This window comes from Lentinula edodes (genome assembly GCF_021015755.1).
Source record: "Lentinula edodes strain Le(Bin) 0899 ss11 chromosome Unknown C8R40scaffold_29, whole genome shotgun sequence".
NCBI classification, from domain to species: domain Eukaryota; kingdom Fungi; phylum Basidiomycota; class Agaricomycetes; order Agaricales; family Omphalotaceae; genus Lentinula; species Lentinula edodes.
The window spans coordinates 46,074-59,889 of NW_025764335.1; the positions used below are offsets into that span (position 1 = coordinate 46,074).

General features: G+C 45.5%; 4 protein-coding genes across 4 annotated transcripts; all 4 read left to right on the forward strand.

The window, feature by feature from the left end:
* The first annotated feature begins 89 nt into the window (after positions 1–89).
* Positions 90–1,994, forward strand: C8R40DRAFT_1115457 (uncharacterized protein). Its single transcript, XM_046228562.1, has 8 exons — positions 90–112; positions 177–334; positions 460–764; positions 841–919; positions 987–1,118; positions 1,176–1,369; positions 1,435–1,449; positions 1,525–1,994. The coding sequence occupies exons 2-8, from the start codon at positions 331–333 to the stop codon at positions 1,825–1,827; spliced, it is 1,032 nt and encodes a 343-aa protein (XP_046083840.1). The 5' UTR covers positions 90–112; positions 177–330; the 3' UTR covers positions 1,828–1,994.
* On the forward strand, positions 1,973–2,582 carry C8R40DRAFT_1115458 (uncharacterized protein). The gene is made up of 2 exons (XM_046228563.1): positions 1,973–2,437; positions 2,498–2,582. The coding sequence occupies exon 1, from the start codon at positions 1,988–1,990 to the stop codon at positions 2,198–2,200; it is 213 nt and encodes a 70-aa protein (XP_046083841.1). The 5' UTR covers positions 1,973–1,987; the 3' UTR covers positions 2,201–2,437; positions 2,498–2,582.
* C8R40DRAFT_416537 (uncharacterized protein) lies at positions 2,451–4,230 on the forward strand. The gene is made up of 6 exons (XM_046235001.1): positions 2,451–2,746; positions 2,800–2,838; positions 2,904–2,993; positions 3,050–3,115; positions 3,170–3,208; positions 3,264–4,230. The coding sequence occupies exons 1-6, from the start codon at positions 2,676–2,678 to the stop codon at positions 3,880–3,882; spliced, it is 924 nt and encodes a 307-aa protein (XP_046083842.1). The 5' UTR covers positions 2,451–2,675; the 3' UTR covers positions 3,883–4,230.
* Positions 4,231–12,667: 8,437 nt separating this feature from the next.
* C8R40DRAFT_1173152 (uncharacterized protein) lies at positions 12,668–13,491 on the forward strand (the record flags this gene model as incomplete). The annotated part of the gene is made up of 5 exons (XM_046231974.1): positions 12,668–12,748; positions 12,806–12,874; positions 12,932–12,988; positions 13,076–13,142; positions 13,220–13,491. The coding sequence occupies 5 exons, from the start codon at positions 12,668–12,670 to the stop codon at positions 13,489–13,491; spliced, it is 546 nt and encodes a 181-aa protein (XP_046083843.1).
* Positions 13,492–13,816: the final 325 nt, after the last annotated feature.

Consider the following 13,816-nt stretch of genomic DNA (forward strand, 5'->3'; position numbering starts at 1 on the left):
CCAGTCGTAACGGTGCTTGGTTTTTACTACAATATATGGGGAGGGATAGGATATCATCATTTTCAACAAATGAATAGTACTCGAGATAACCACGATATAGTCTAGTCATATTGTAAGTCATCATGGGGCACTCCCTTCAATCTGTTTCTTCGCCGAACACCTCGGATAATACAAAGAAGTGCTTCATAAACGAATGGTTCCACCAGTGATTCTTTTTGTTATCACTCGGTTTCTTCTCAGGCTTCATCTCTGCCAGTGGTATGGCATCCCAACCAATTTTCCCAATCGATGAAGCGCAGTTGACGAGCGTGATCACTGAAGGGATATTTTATGGGTTAGTGCTTTCACAACCAGTTGTCGTCTGTCTAAAATATCGATTCACTCTCTCGGATATTACTCAGTGAATCATCCTTTCCTTCGTTCATGTGCATATTTGATCTCATAACCCGCGAACTACAGGAATCAACCTCGTCACTTTCTTTGCATGTATCCACGATCTCCTCATTTCGAGTTACCAGAATCAGAGTCTCCACACATTCGTACTCAAACCCCGTAAAGAAATCCACATCAACATGCTATTCGGCGCACTGTGTCTCCTGTCCTTCGCCACACTCGATTTAGCCGCTGGGATCCGACTCAACCTGAGGGTCTTTCTCTCCCTACGAGGTAACACCGTGGAGGATTTCGGGAATATATCATATTGGGTGAACGTCCTCAAGATGGTGAGCTTCGTGGGTCAAATATTTACGGGGGATAGTATCCTGGTGAGTTGATTAGGTGGATTTCTTGTTGTGGAACCCACGCTTCCGAATTCAGTGTTGACGCAATGCATTATTCTAGTTGTATAGATGTTGGGTGATATACGGAAGAAATTACTGGGTCATTGCCGCTCCCGCTACTATGCTAGCTGCCGAGCTGGGTGAGTCTTATCTATCTATCTCCGAGTATTTCCTTCAACAGCTCATTTTCCTCGGATCGTAATGTAGTTTGTGGATGCTTCGAAATCTACACCGAATTCGCCTTCGGGAGTGGTACGTCCCTTATAGTTTCCAAACCATTTGCACCGTATATCATTACGGTCATCGTGTTGACGGTATTTGTGAATATCTCTGTGACATGTGAGTTGATGAATTTTATTCTACCCCCAAACACACTGGTGCTTATTCGATATGCAGCTCTGATGATCTGGCGCATATGGTCTATCATCCACGACACCCAAAAACTCTCTCCCTCTCGTACGCGGTGCGGCCCCTTATCTGGCGCTCTCTGTATCCTGCTCGATTCCGGGTTAATGTACACAAGCTCTGCGCTGATCATGTTGGTCACATACGTCGTGTCCAACAACGCAAGTTATCTGGTCTCTGATTGCGTAAGTCCTTCGATTTTATGTATCAGAATCTTGGAAAGCGAGATTGAAAGACTTCGAACATATAGTTGGTGCAGATCATTGTGAGTTTTCTCTTCCACATCTCATAATGCCTTTTTCGTCCATATATTGTGTCCCAACGTAACCCTTCCCCACAGGGAATCACCTTCAATCTGATAATCATCCGTGTTGGACGTGGTACCGCTACGCAACCGCTTGTCGTATCAGAAAAGACGCTTTCGATGCGCGTTCCAGAACAATATTCACTGCATTTCAGAGACTTCGATGATGACCGTCAATCGAGAAGCTTCGACCCAAGTCTCTCGATTACTGCAGTTGATACGAGACTTTGTGAAACTGAAGGGATTGACCTGGCAGTGTCGCCTGTCGATGACTGTGTGGGGGAATTGACACCTCCGCCAAAGATTCACTCCGCCTCACTACTGTTAGACTCATCCTAGATGGATGGCTTTCCTCGAAGAACATGATATTCTAGATTCTTCGTAGCCTGCTCATATCGTAATGTACTCTACATCGTTTGTATTAGTCATATGTTAGAGCTTCTAGTACCATCATGCATATATACACCTGTAATATTCTTCATGACAGAATCTGGTCCGTATGCTTCCACTGCAGATGTTTATGCTATTTCATCTACTACAGTTTGAGCCATTGACATTGACTTACTTTGCAGTTCGCATTTACATACAATGTCAAAGTTGGGCCCTTATCCCTTCTTCATCTCCCGAATCCATCTCTCATCACAGCAACTGTTGCCCCATTCAAAGACAGCTGAGCACTGAAGGGCGCAACACCACAGCAATAAAGATGTGATGGTGAATGGGATGATCAATCCACCGTTGTATTCTGTTCAGTTTCCCATCTCATTGTCCATCCGGTCTGATCATATCTCGAAAGTCATGTACATACCTAGATCGAGAACTGCGGGAGACAAAGCTTTATAGCTATGGCACTCATCACATTTGAACGAGTAGAACCTTCGACTCTCTCTTCTCTAAACTGGAAAATCTTCATGAAAGTTCGAATGACATCGTTTATACTTTTACTTTGGTAAGTAAATGGTGACCGGTGACTTGTCCTTCCACTGGCATGCTCAATAATTAGCAAAAGGTTATTAGCTGCAAATGTTGTCAATGCCGCTTTGACCGAGTCCGAGTTCAATTTCAAATTGTTCTCCGAGGCGGTGACCCCAAACGAAGTAGTAACAGCAACTGTAGAGGGAAGCCCACCTCCTTTTCACATCGTCTTTTCCAACTCGCAAGTTGGTGCATTAGTGACTGTCACTCCGATGGCCAGCTACGTTCCCATATCAGATGAGCCAGATCTGGCAGGATACATTTTCACCGTGCCATCGTTAAGGTGAGTATTGCTTATCCATTTAATGACAGACGTTTGACCCATGATTCATGTAGCGTCACTGAGAACGTTGTATACATTGAATATGTCTCAAGGTCAAGACTTCCCAGCTGTGATCCACTAGTTGTGAACGATTTAAGCTTACCCTCATCTGACTTAGTGAAACCACTTCATCTTTAGTTGATACCCTTCCATTTGCTATTGTTCCAGTTGCAGTTCCTGCAACAACTAGCAGCCTAATAATACTACCGTGAGCGGATTGCGAAATCAATCGGGGACAAATCTAAGCTCACATATGCATTTTAGTACAAGTCCCCCAAGTCAAAGCGGGCTCAGCAGTTTGGAGTCATTTACCACTGGAATTACTATAGTGCAAGTAGAGCCCTGCGAAAACCTGATGAATTTCTGACCAACCGTCACGTGTAGCCCCACAATTACTATTACAGGGACAGGGACTCCCGAGTCGTGAGTTTACATTCAGCATTTTCGACACAATACTCACCTACGTTGTACGAATTAGGTCTACATCAATAGGATTACCGACTTTGACACCCTCGCTTTCTGCAGAAGCACCCAATAAATCCAAGATACCAGCCATTATAGGTGGTATAATTGGATCGCTTCTCTGTATCACAATAGCTATTCTCTCCTGGACTTTGTACCACCGGCGCCGGCGCGCCCGCCATAGAGGTTATCAACGACGATTTAATCGATCATCACGGCTAACATTATTCAACACGGGTATGATGGCGGAAACGGGATCTATGGAGATTCCTTCCGAATCTGACCCCTCCGAAGTTATTGTTCAACCTAATGCTACAGTTTCTCGGACGACCGGCTCTGTAGGGTCTTCCAAGAATTCGGATATGGATGGTTTTAACGAGAAGGGTCCCACATTAGAAGGATTGTCGCCGCAAGCCATTATCGCGAGAGCTCTGATCGAATATCGGGGTGATGTGGATGATGATGGCAGAAGTACCCTAGCGAGCACAACACGGATGTTCCCCTCCACGTCAAGTTCGAGCTACAAAGAAGGATCAGGAGAAGACCAATCTATCAATAGCCAAGAATCTGACAATTCATTTATGTATCATATTTCAAAGTGGGCACTAGGAATGACGAACCGGGTGCCCAAGTGAAAGGAGTTTCTTTTGTAGGGTCTATGTTCTGTTATTTATCTTCAAAGGACCGTTTGTGCGGGAAATAGACGGACCGTAGAAGCTTGTACCATTGTTTTGCAACGAAGTATAATAGAGCAAAAGAAGCTTGAGATCCTATTTGAAATGTTAAGGGGAGGGAGAATGTTAGAAAGAATGCGCCAGAGCAACTGAATTGCAATTGCTGTGACTCCCTTGCACGGGCTTCATGATGATCACCGTTGTCGTGGCCCAACTACGTTCAATAGTGTATGAAAACCATGTTCCTCCTATGATCTTGTTCCTTAGTCAAGTCACTCGATGACAGGATGTAATCAAACATGAAATATATATATATGAAGTTAAGATAACTCGGTGCGCAGTGTGTCGCGAAGTGACTTCAAGAAGACGGAGCAAGGAGGTAAGTTGAAGGTTCATTCAGAGTTGAACTTAGGTTACACATGGATCGATGTTCCCTTGAGTGACATTGTGCACTTGGAGGAATTACAACGAGCTGTAGATATTTGAGGGCCATAAGCGAGGGTTGAACGGAGCATTGGGGGTGGAGAAGGGAAGCTGTGCATTAAGCGGAACCTACTATTGATAAAATTGTGGCATCTCACGCTCCTCGTATATGGACCTCATATCATGGGCCCAACTTCAGATGTGCTTAAGATGATCATGTTGTCTGCTCTTCTTCTACCCGAAATCCATCTAGACCGCCAAAACTTGTTGCGTACCTTTTACTCCGAGTCGTACTTGAGGGAACCGTCCTTGCATGCAGGCAGATAACTCGAATCGTATCTTTGCTATTACCAGCCTTGGGCAGCAGCTACAAGTAGTCTTGAAGGTTTCGCGACGATTCCTAGGGAAAATTTCTGACGATTTAGATATATAAGGAAGAAGAGGGAGGAGGGACAGGAAAATTCGGAGGACCTGGATAAGAAACGAGAATAGGTCAACTTGGCGCTTATCAATAGGCGCTTATCCTTCTCTTCCTGCAAGTGGGACGAAAACGCGATCAGTGAAAGCTGGGGTTGTAGCAGAACGCCAAGGGCAGAGACATAACTAATCGTACATTCAGAGTGCGGAATAACTGACATCTCTGAGGATCAAATCCAAGAGGCCTGTACCGAATCAAGGTATTGCTCTTCACACTAGGGCAATACACACTCATGAAGGATGTCGACGTCGTTGAAGATAATCGAACCCGCATGATTTCTCGCACTGTAGTCATCGATATACTCATATATTTCTCAGAGAGACGAGAAGCGTACAGCCTTTGCATCAGGTTGCGAGTGGTACGTATCTTGGCATAATTGTGTTGAACGCGGCTATGCTGTTCACATGCCACTATTATGATCATGTGTTATAATATGTCATATGTAGTCATTTACTATATGCGGATTCCTCTGTACTTCCTTATGTAATACTGTCATACAGTTATGTATATAAACAGGCCATATCCTGTACTGGAATTCAACTCGCTTCTCTCTTACTTTTATTGCCTCACTGAGACACTAAGCTCTACTACCAGGTATGGTACTGGAGAGTGTTCCCACTACGCACTCCTTGCCTGCTCAACAGGTTATGGGCCCCGGATGAACGCTTTGCTGAGCTCTAAGCTTGCAGCGCTCTCTGGTCTACTGTTGTCATTGACGCATCTATTTGATTGCTGTCTCTGACACAGACCTTTACCTGGAACGTCGCCTCTGGTGCTGAAGTCAATATCGCACTTAACAGTGCTGATTATGACATCACCCAAGAGTGCTTGACACTGTAGATGACAGCTTGCTAGACATATGTCGCAGCTTGTCACTACTGGCAATAACATTCATGCCATTTTGTTTCCATCTGTTGTCATTGAGCGTTTATGAATTGCATGCTGACATTTTCTGTTGATTTTATCCAGATCGCAATGTCCTCTGCACTGTTTACCGCTGTTACCACCACCCTCAAAGGTGATAACTACGACACCTGGGCCTCTGAAATGGAAGCCTTCCTTCAGGCTACAGGGCTTGAATCAGCAATTACGACTGACCAACCCAGTGAACCATCTCCACTTGTTGCTGCAAACGCCGCCAGTGTTGAAGCCTGGAAGAACTATGAGGTTGTTTTCAAAGCCTGGAAGGAGATCGACACCAAGGCTATTGGTAACATTCGCCTCCGTATCTCTCCCTCCATCCGCATCCTTGCCAAGGAATACAGCGACACAGCTAAGAAGCTTTGGAACTATCTAGCCAAGACTTACAATGTCAAGAGTCTGGGCACAGTCTTTAATGACTTTGCTGCCGCTATGGCTATTAAAATTCCATACAAGCAAAATCCGCTGTCCTCTATGATGGAGATTGGCATGTACTTCACCCGTATGGATGAAGCTGGCATTGGTCTTGCTGACCACCTCGAAGCTTTGATTCTTTTATCTAAGCTCCCATCACGTTACTCTGTCGTTATCCAAACCATGTCTCAGCTTGAAACTGCAGAGCTCAAGAAATTGACCTTTGCTAAAGTTCGTATCGCAGTTATGAACGCTTTCAGCGGAGACACCATTGGCAACTCCCAACCGCAGAACGCGAACAAGTTTTTGAACGTTCATTGCAAGGGAAACGATCCCAAGTTCTCCCAACAGCAGCATGGTAACGGTAGTAACCAGCAGCAGAAGGGACAGAATGGGAACGATGACAACAAGAAGAAGCGTAAGCGTGGCAGTGGAAAGAACAAGAAGGCTAAGAAGAATGCAAACGCTGCCCAAGCTGATGCAGACTCTATGGACTTCAGTCCGATTGGCAGTACTGTTGACTTTGGTCCGGTACGTACTGATCTTACTCCTTCTGTTCAAGATGTGCGCAAGCACTCCATCCATCCTCCTTACAACCCTCCTCCTAATGCTACGTCCCTTCATCTTCATAAGAAGACAAGGATGGCCATCAAACGTGCCCGTGACATTGGCGTCCGTGTGACTGCCGAAGTCATTCGCACCCTTGAGCCAGCTGGGCATATTTCGGAGTTGGACAGTGATGATGAACTTGATCCTCCAACAAAGCGCACTCGTGCAATGTCTCCTGTGGATGATGTTGAGAATGGCAGTAAGGCTCCTATGCCGCCTCCTCCATCTCCTCCTATGGACTTTGAGGTCCCAGGAACTGCCTCTTTCGACCCTGATGAGTTGATGAACTTCGACTTGGATCGTGAAATTTTGGCAATCACTGGATTCATGGACACCATGGGGTCAGTACCCTCCTCTGATCTTGACCATATGGTATATACTAACGCACCTTCATCGGTTGCAGTGGCGAAGACATGCAAGTCGGCCTTTGAGCCTGATCTCTTGTCCCGTTTGTATAATTACCGTATCGATGCCAAGTATATATCCAATGAACATTTTTGTGTACATGACGTTTCATACTCTGTGTGCAAGAAGTGTAAGGGTAAACAGAGAAATCAACCTAAATGGTGGATGAACGACTCTGGTTGTTCTGAACACACTACCTTTGACTTGAGTGACTTCATTGAGTATGAAGACCTTGAGGAAAAAGTGCTCATAGCAACTGCAACCACAACTGCCTACATTACTGGCGTTGGGACTGTCTTGATAAATTTCAAGGATGTTAGAGGTCGCATGCATTCGGCACGAATCGCTCCAGTATTCTATATGAAGGAGTTGAGTCATCGCCTTATAGCACAAGGACGCTTCCTACAAGATGGCAAAACTGTTCGCGGCAACGCAGACAAAGTTGACTTCTGGGACAAAGACGGTTTATTCCTGTCATTTGAACCACGAACTCACAGCGATACAATCTACATTCTCAAAGATTATTCGCCACAGCCTATGGCTGTAAACCTAGTGATCCACTCAGTGGACTACACTACCATGCATCGTCGCATGGGTCATCCATCGCGCGAAGCACTCACTCAACTGAGGAAACATGCAGAAGGTGTTCCCACCTTTAGCATTCCCCATGAGGAAGATCTATGTGAAGGTTGTGCCAAAGGAAAGATGACTTTACGTCCATTTCCGCCAACTAATCGTCGGGCATCACGTCCCTTCGAGATTATTCACTCAGACCTCAAAGAATGGCCTACCATTTCGTACCACAAGTACAAGTATACGATCTTCTTCATAGATGACTATACTTCGCATGGGTTCTACTGCCACTTAAAAAAGAAGAGCGGAGCTCTTCCGGTGATAAAGCAATTCATTGCCACAGTCAAAAATCTATACGAGACTAATGTCAAGGAATGGATGTCTGATGGTGGTGGAGAATTTAGATCCAATGCACTTGATGAGTTCTTTAAGAACGAAGGTATCAAAGCACAATGGTCATCTCCTCATATCCACCAGCAGAATGGAAGAGCCGAAAGGTTTATCCGGACTATTATTGAGAAAAGTGAACCACAGCGCTTTCAAGCCTGTATTCCTGATTCCTGGTGGGAATTCTCTGTTGCACATGCTGTGCATGTGTATAACCGCACTCCTATGCATCGTCACAAATGGAAGACACCATATGAGATTTTGTACAACAAAGTTCCACGCATAGATCACTTGCGTGTCTTTGGCTGTGGCGCGTATGTCTATCTTCATGAAGAAATACGGACAAACAAACAATTGCCTAGGTCAGAACTAATGACATATCTCGGAGTTTCTGACGGTGGACACGGAAATATCTACATGCGGTCGAACAATGCCATGTTCACTGCTACGCATGCTGTGTTTGACGAGAAATTATTTCCTCGTTGTAAATCCTCAGAGCGTCATCGCTCTACGCGACTACCAGATCGCAACCCAGATCCTAAAGATCCTATTCCTCCACCTGGTGATGATGATGTTCCCATCTTTCATCAACCTACCACTCCCCAAATGAGACAGGATCTGGAGCAAGACGTTGCACCGCCTGTGCCAGCTGAACAGCCAGCACGAGATCCTAGTCCGCCGCCACAACCCCGGAATGAACAACCTCCTGCTCAAGAACAGTTGAGACGTTCAGGTCGTGTGCGGAGACCACCTACTCGTCTTACCGGTGATCCTAGAAGCAGCACTAAGCTTCCTATGGAACAACAGGTAGAGAGACCAAAGAGGGATATTCAGAGACGCGCACCACAGCCAGGTAGCTCCTCGGCTGAGCAAGAACGTCCTGAGCCAGAACAGGTTCCCGGACCTAGTACTGAGCATCCTACTCCTGAAAATGGAGAACAACCCTCTGTCACTCCCGGTGACGAAGCTAATACCCTGATCAGACTATGTCGGGAAGGGGGAGCTGAATTAATTCATTTTCTCATGGCTAAGGCCGTTCCCTTTGAGGGGGAGCTGAAAAGCTCTGAGAACGTCCGTGAATGGACTTACAAGGACATTACTCGCCTACCTAAGGCTGAGCGTGAGGAATGGCTTAAGGCCTGCCAAGAAGAGCTTGAAGCGCTCAAACGGCGTGGTACTTTTGAACTCATGGATCGTCCAGCAGACCGAAAGGTCATTAAGAACCGCTGGGTCTTTGACGTCAAATCTGATGGTCGTAAGAAGGCACACCTTGTTGTCAAAGGGTTCTCACAAATTGAAGGTCTTGATTATGACCAAGTCTTCTCTCCTGTAGTACGGTTTGAAACAGTTAGACTGTTGCTCGCCTTGACTGCGCTGAACAACTGGTATCTCACTGGACTCGATGTTCGAAATGCCTATCTATATGGTGTCTTACATGAGACTATCTACATGGAACAGCCTGAAGGTTTTCGAATCAAAGGCAAAGAGGATAAAGTCCTCTTACTGCGCAAAGCTCTGTATGGACTGAAACAAGCAGGTCTTGTCTGGTGGCGAACACTGGACTCATACATGAAAACACTCGGCTTTAAACGCTTGAGCTCTGATGCAGGTATCTTTGTCCGTCGAGGTAAAGATGACTCTCTAGTCATCGCCATCATCTACGTTGATGACGCACTCTTCGCTGGACCTGACAAGAAACTCGTAGAGTCCCTTAAAGGGAAATTCATGTCACACTGGGAATGCAGAGATCTTGGTAAAGCCAAAGAATTCCTTCGCATGCGGATTAATCGTCATGGCAAAAAGATCTATATTGATCAATGCGCCTACCTTGACAAAGTCCTTAAGCGTTGCGGTATGGAAAATGCTAAAATGGCTGATACACCACTTCCTGCAGGGTTCCAACCCGAACCCACCAAAGGCCAGGCGGATTCCGCTCTTCGTAGCAAGTTCCAAATGGTTATTGGTTCCCTTCTCTACCTTATGTTGGGCACACGTCCCGACATCTCCTTCGCTGTTACCAAGCTTGCACAACATGCAGCTAACCCATCTCAAGAGCACCTTAGCAAGGCACTCTATATTTGCCGCTACCTCCTAGGTACTAGATCATATGCACTTTGCTATGACGGTGAATCGGGTATTGGTCTCAGCGCTTGGACTGATTCGGATTGGGCTTCCGATCCCTATACACGCCGGTCACAGACTGGATTTTTTATGAAGCTTGCCAATGGCATCTTCTCTTGGACCAGCCATGCGCAGAAGACAATTGCTCACTCGTCTACAGAGGCTGAGTATATGGCATTGTCTGATTGCAGCCGTCAAGTGGTTTGGATCCGTAATCTACTTGAAGAACTAGGCTATAAGCTTGATGCTATTCCTATTGCTGGAGACAATCAAGGATCCATTTTCATGGCATCAAATCCTGTCACTAGCAAGCACTCGAAACACATTGACATCCGGTATCATTATATCCGTGAAGTTGTCGAACGTGGCCTTGTGCAAGTATTCTTCGTAGATGGTAGTAACAACCCTGCAGATCTTTTCACAAAGAATCTTGGGCGTATCAAATTTGAGCTATTCCGCTCAATGCTTGGACTTGAGTTCTACTCGTCCACCAATCCTTAGGCTGTCTGTCCTGTCTGACGCCTACCGCTATTGCTTTGAGCAAAGTACTTTACTGTGCTGCTCAGCAAGGGGGTGTGTTGAACGCGGCTATGCTGTTCACATGCCACTATTATGATCATGTGTTATAATATGTCATATGTAGTCATATGTAGTCATTTACTATATGCGGATTCCTCTGTACTTCCTTATGTAATACTGTCATACAGTTATGTATATAAACAGGCCATATCCTGTACTGGAATTCAACTCGCTTCTCTCTTACTTTTATTGCCTCACTGAGACACTAAGCTCTACTACCAGGTATGGTACTGGAGAGTGTTCCCACTACGCACTCCTTGCCTGCTCAACAAATTGTTCAATCACCTTGCTTGCATAGCCTTTTCCATGTCAGTTACGAGGCTGTAAGGTAGAGCTCATGCAAGTTCCGCACACGTCACCTGACCGGTGTGACATGACCTTCAAAAATTAATAGCGGCCGTTTGTCGACATATATAGAAAATTGGCTCCCAAGGAAAGTTCTGCTGAAGGGATCCAAAACTTTCTGTGCGAACCGATTTCGAGAAGGCGGAACTAGGAGACTGCTATTAATTTTTTTGTCGATCAAAATCTATCAAAATAGCAGTGGGTCACAGTCACCTGACGTGTGCGGATCTTGCTTGAGCTCTACCTTAGTTTACGGAAGTATTGTCCTTATGTACGGTACTCCATACAAAAATTATTTCCCTTTATAGCAGTAGTTTCACCTTATTTGGCCAAATGTAACACTGAGTTGAATTGTATTGAATTCTTGTGACCGGCACGGGATATCACGGGACTGTGACTATGTCACAATTATTTTTTCTCGTCTCACAGTCCGAGATAAGTCTCTAGAGGAGGCTTATCAGAGGATAAGTCAGCCAGGTGGTGTGAGTCGGTCAACGCTGGTTTGGCGCCTATCTTCTCACATCTGACTCCCACCGCCAATTGGAGTTTTCACATAATTTTCGCCACCCACCCACCCTCACCGATTTAGTTCTCCCAGTTGTATGCTACTGCTTTAATCCCCGCGTGTACTTTTATCTCACATATTCATCTTCTGCCCACCCGCGCGGGGCTAAAGCCCAGCCAAACCTCCTCGCAAGTATTATCTATCACCACTTTTACTTATTCATTCAATTCAAACTGAACCTCAGCCTGACTTATCCTCTCACTCAGTTACTCCCTGTTACTCTCATGTAATTCATGTAAATTTGCTTTTATTACATTCTTAAAAAACATTCAATGTTGGCGCCTGTAAGGCACCCCGTTTATTTGATTCCATAATATTTAATAACCCCCAAAAAAGGAGCTGAGTTTTTGCCATGCACAGTGGTGCAGTGGCCTGCAATCGCATGTTCGTTTAGCGCGCGTGAAGATTTTACACCCTTCCTAAGATCCTCTCCCTTATTTGTTACCTCAGAAATTCTTCAAGATAATCACACACGGCTGCACAGGGCTGCACCTTCCCACTGCCGTCGTCCCTCGGTTTTGTGTGTAGGGCAGTTGTTCGCCCTCCTTCGCCTCCTTCTACGGTATTTCTTTCAAAAACCGGTGCCTTCCCGTTGCCATCGGTACAATTGGTTTGATGCATTCGGTACTTATCTTCTTCTTCCGTTCTCCATCTCCCAATACACCTAATGGTAGGTTGTATCGTCGAAATAGGTCTCGGAAAATGTGACCAAGCAAGGCGTAGGTCCTTGCAGGGGTACACTGGTAACTCACTGGTCAGTTCGGGAACAAGGTACTAACTGGTGCTAAACCCCGACGGGAACTCGCTTCTCCTCGTTCTTCCGATGGTAGTCATATCGTAGTAGTATAAATGTTTTGATGTTTTCGTCCTCTTTTCTTCCTCCCTTTTTCACCTGCTGGTCAGAAGAAAAAAGTCTTTTATCAGCCATGAAAAACCTTCGCTACATAGTAATTCTCATCCTCAGTATCTCCACCCTCCACGGTTCACACTCGCTGCCCGTACATTCGGTGATTGTTCATCTGCAATCGAGATCTAAAAATGTTGCTACTCATGGATATTTGTAGGAAATTGCTCTGAATTCACCTCCACAATCCATGTCAACCAGCCGGCCTTCACCAATGTACCCGTCACCTGTATGTACTCTGCCCCAAAAGTGCTCTGGTAACAAAATTCTCATCGTCTATCCGCAGTACAACTCTCCGACCATTTACCAATCATCAACGGACATGTTCGTATCACTCCTCAAGGTTTGTCCAATTTTTTTCTAGTTCCAATTCCTGTTTCATATATACCACCTTTTGCTATTATCATCAACATCCTCTCTGAATGAACAGGATGGAACGCTCAAGCCTTTCCATAATCCAACTATTCTCAGTGGTGGAAATGACAAAAAAGTTTTTGGTAAGCCTTATCTCATTGTAGAACTGTTTTCATACCCTTCGAATGTCTTATTGCTTTGGGCTTCACATCATGATCAGATAGAAAACTGGAAGGCATTAGCTTCGGTCCAGAAATTGAAGGAGGGTCCAACAATTATGGTTTATGGGAAATCAGTGACTATCAAGAGAAACCCAAGCACAATCTCCTTGCAAAATTCTTCAAAGAGTCAGGTCCACAACCATTTGGTGAAGTCAAGGCCCTCCGGATGATGGGTCTTCTAGTTGCTTCTGGTATGATCAGAGATCCCCATCCTGATGGAAGATCACTTCCCCTTCCCGCATATGTATACTCGCCAGAGCAAGGATACTAGCTGGAGAGCGCTCTCCAGCAACGAAAGCACCCAAAGCAAAAATCAAAGCCTGCTCTGGGTGCTTTCACTGCTGGGAAGTGCTCCCAAGTGCTCTGAGCTGCTTTCGGCTATTTAGCCGAACATACAGGTTTTGCAGATGTGCTATTATCATGGAAAAGAAGGAAGGAGTTCATTTGATGAATACCATTGTCTACAAGCTTGCCACCTTCCAGGAACACATCTGCAAAACCTGGATGTTCGCGAGAGCAAGGGTACTAGCTGGAGAGCGCTGTCCAGCACTGAAAGCACTCCCAGCAGTTTTTCAGTACTGCTGGGAGCGCTTTCC

Bases quoted from the DNA above. Each gene is read 5' to 3' on its own strand.
- C8R40DRAFT_416537 (XM_046235001.1), top strand. From the start codon at position 2,676: ATGGCCAGCTACGTTCCCATATCAGATGAGCCAGATCTGGCAGGATAC. The intron at 2,994-3,049 runs GTGAGCGGATTG...TATGCATTTTAG, and splicing joins AGCAGCCTAATAATACTACC to TACAAGTCCCCCAAGTCAAA. The intron at 3,116-3,169 runs GCAAGTAGAGCC...CGTCACGTGTAG, and splicing joins ACCACTGGAATTACTATAGT to CCCCACAATTACTATTACAG.
- C8R40DRAFT_1115458 (XM_046228563.1), top strand. From the start codon at position 1,988: ATGCTTCCACTGCAGATGTTTATGCTATTTCATCTACTACAGTTTGAG.
- C8R40DRAFT_1115457 (XM_046228562.1), top strand. The intron at 765-840 runs GTGAGTTGATTA...GCATTATTCTAG, and splicing joins TTACGGGGGATAGTATCCTG to TTGTATAGATGTTGGGTGAT. The intron at 1,119-1,175 runs GTGAGTTGATGA...TTCGATATGCAG, and splicing joins TGTGAATATCTCTGTGACAT to CTCTGATGATCTGGCGCATA.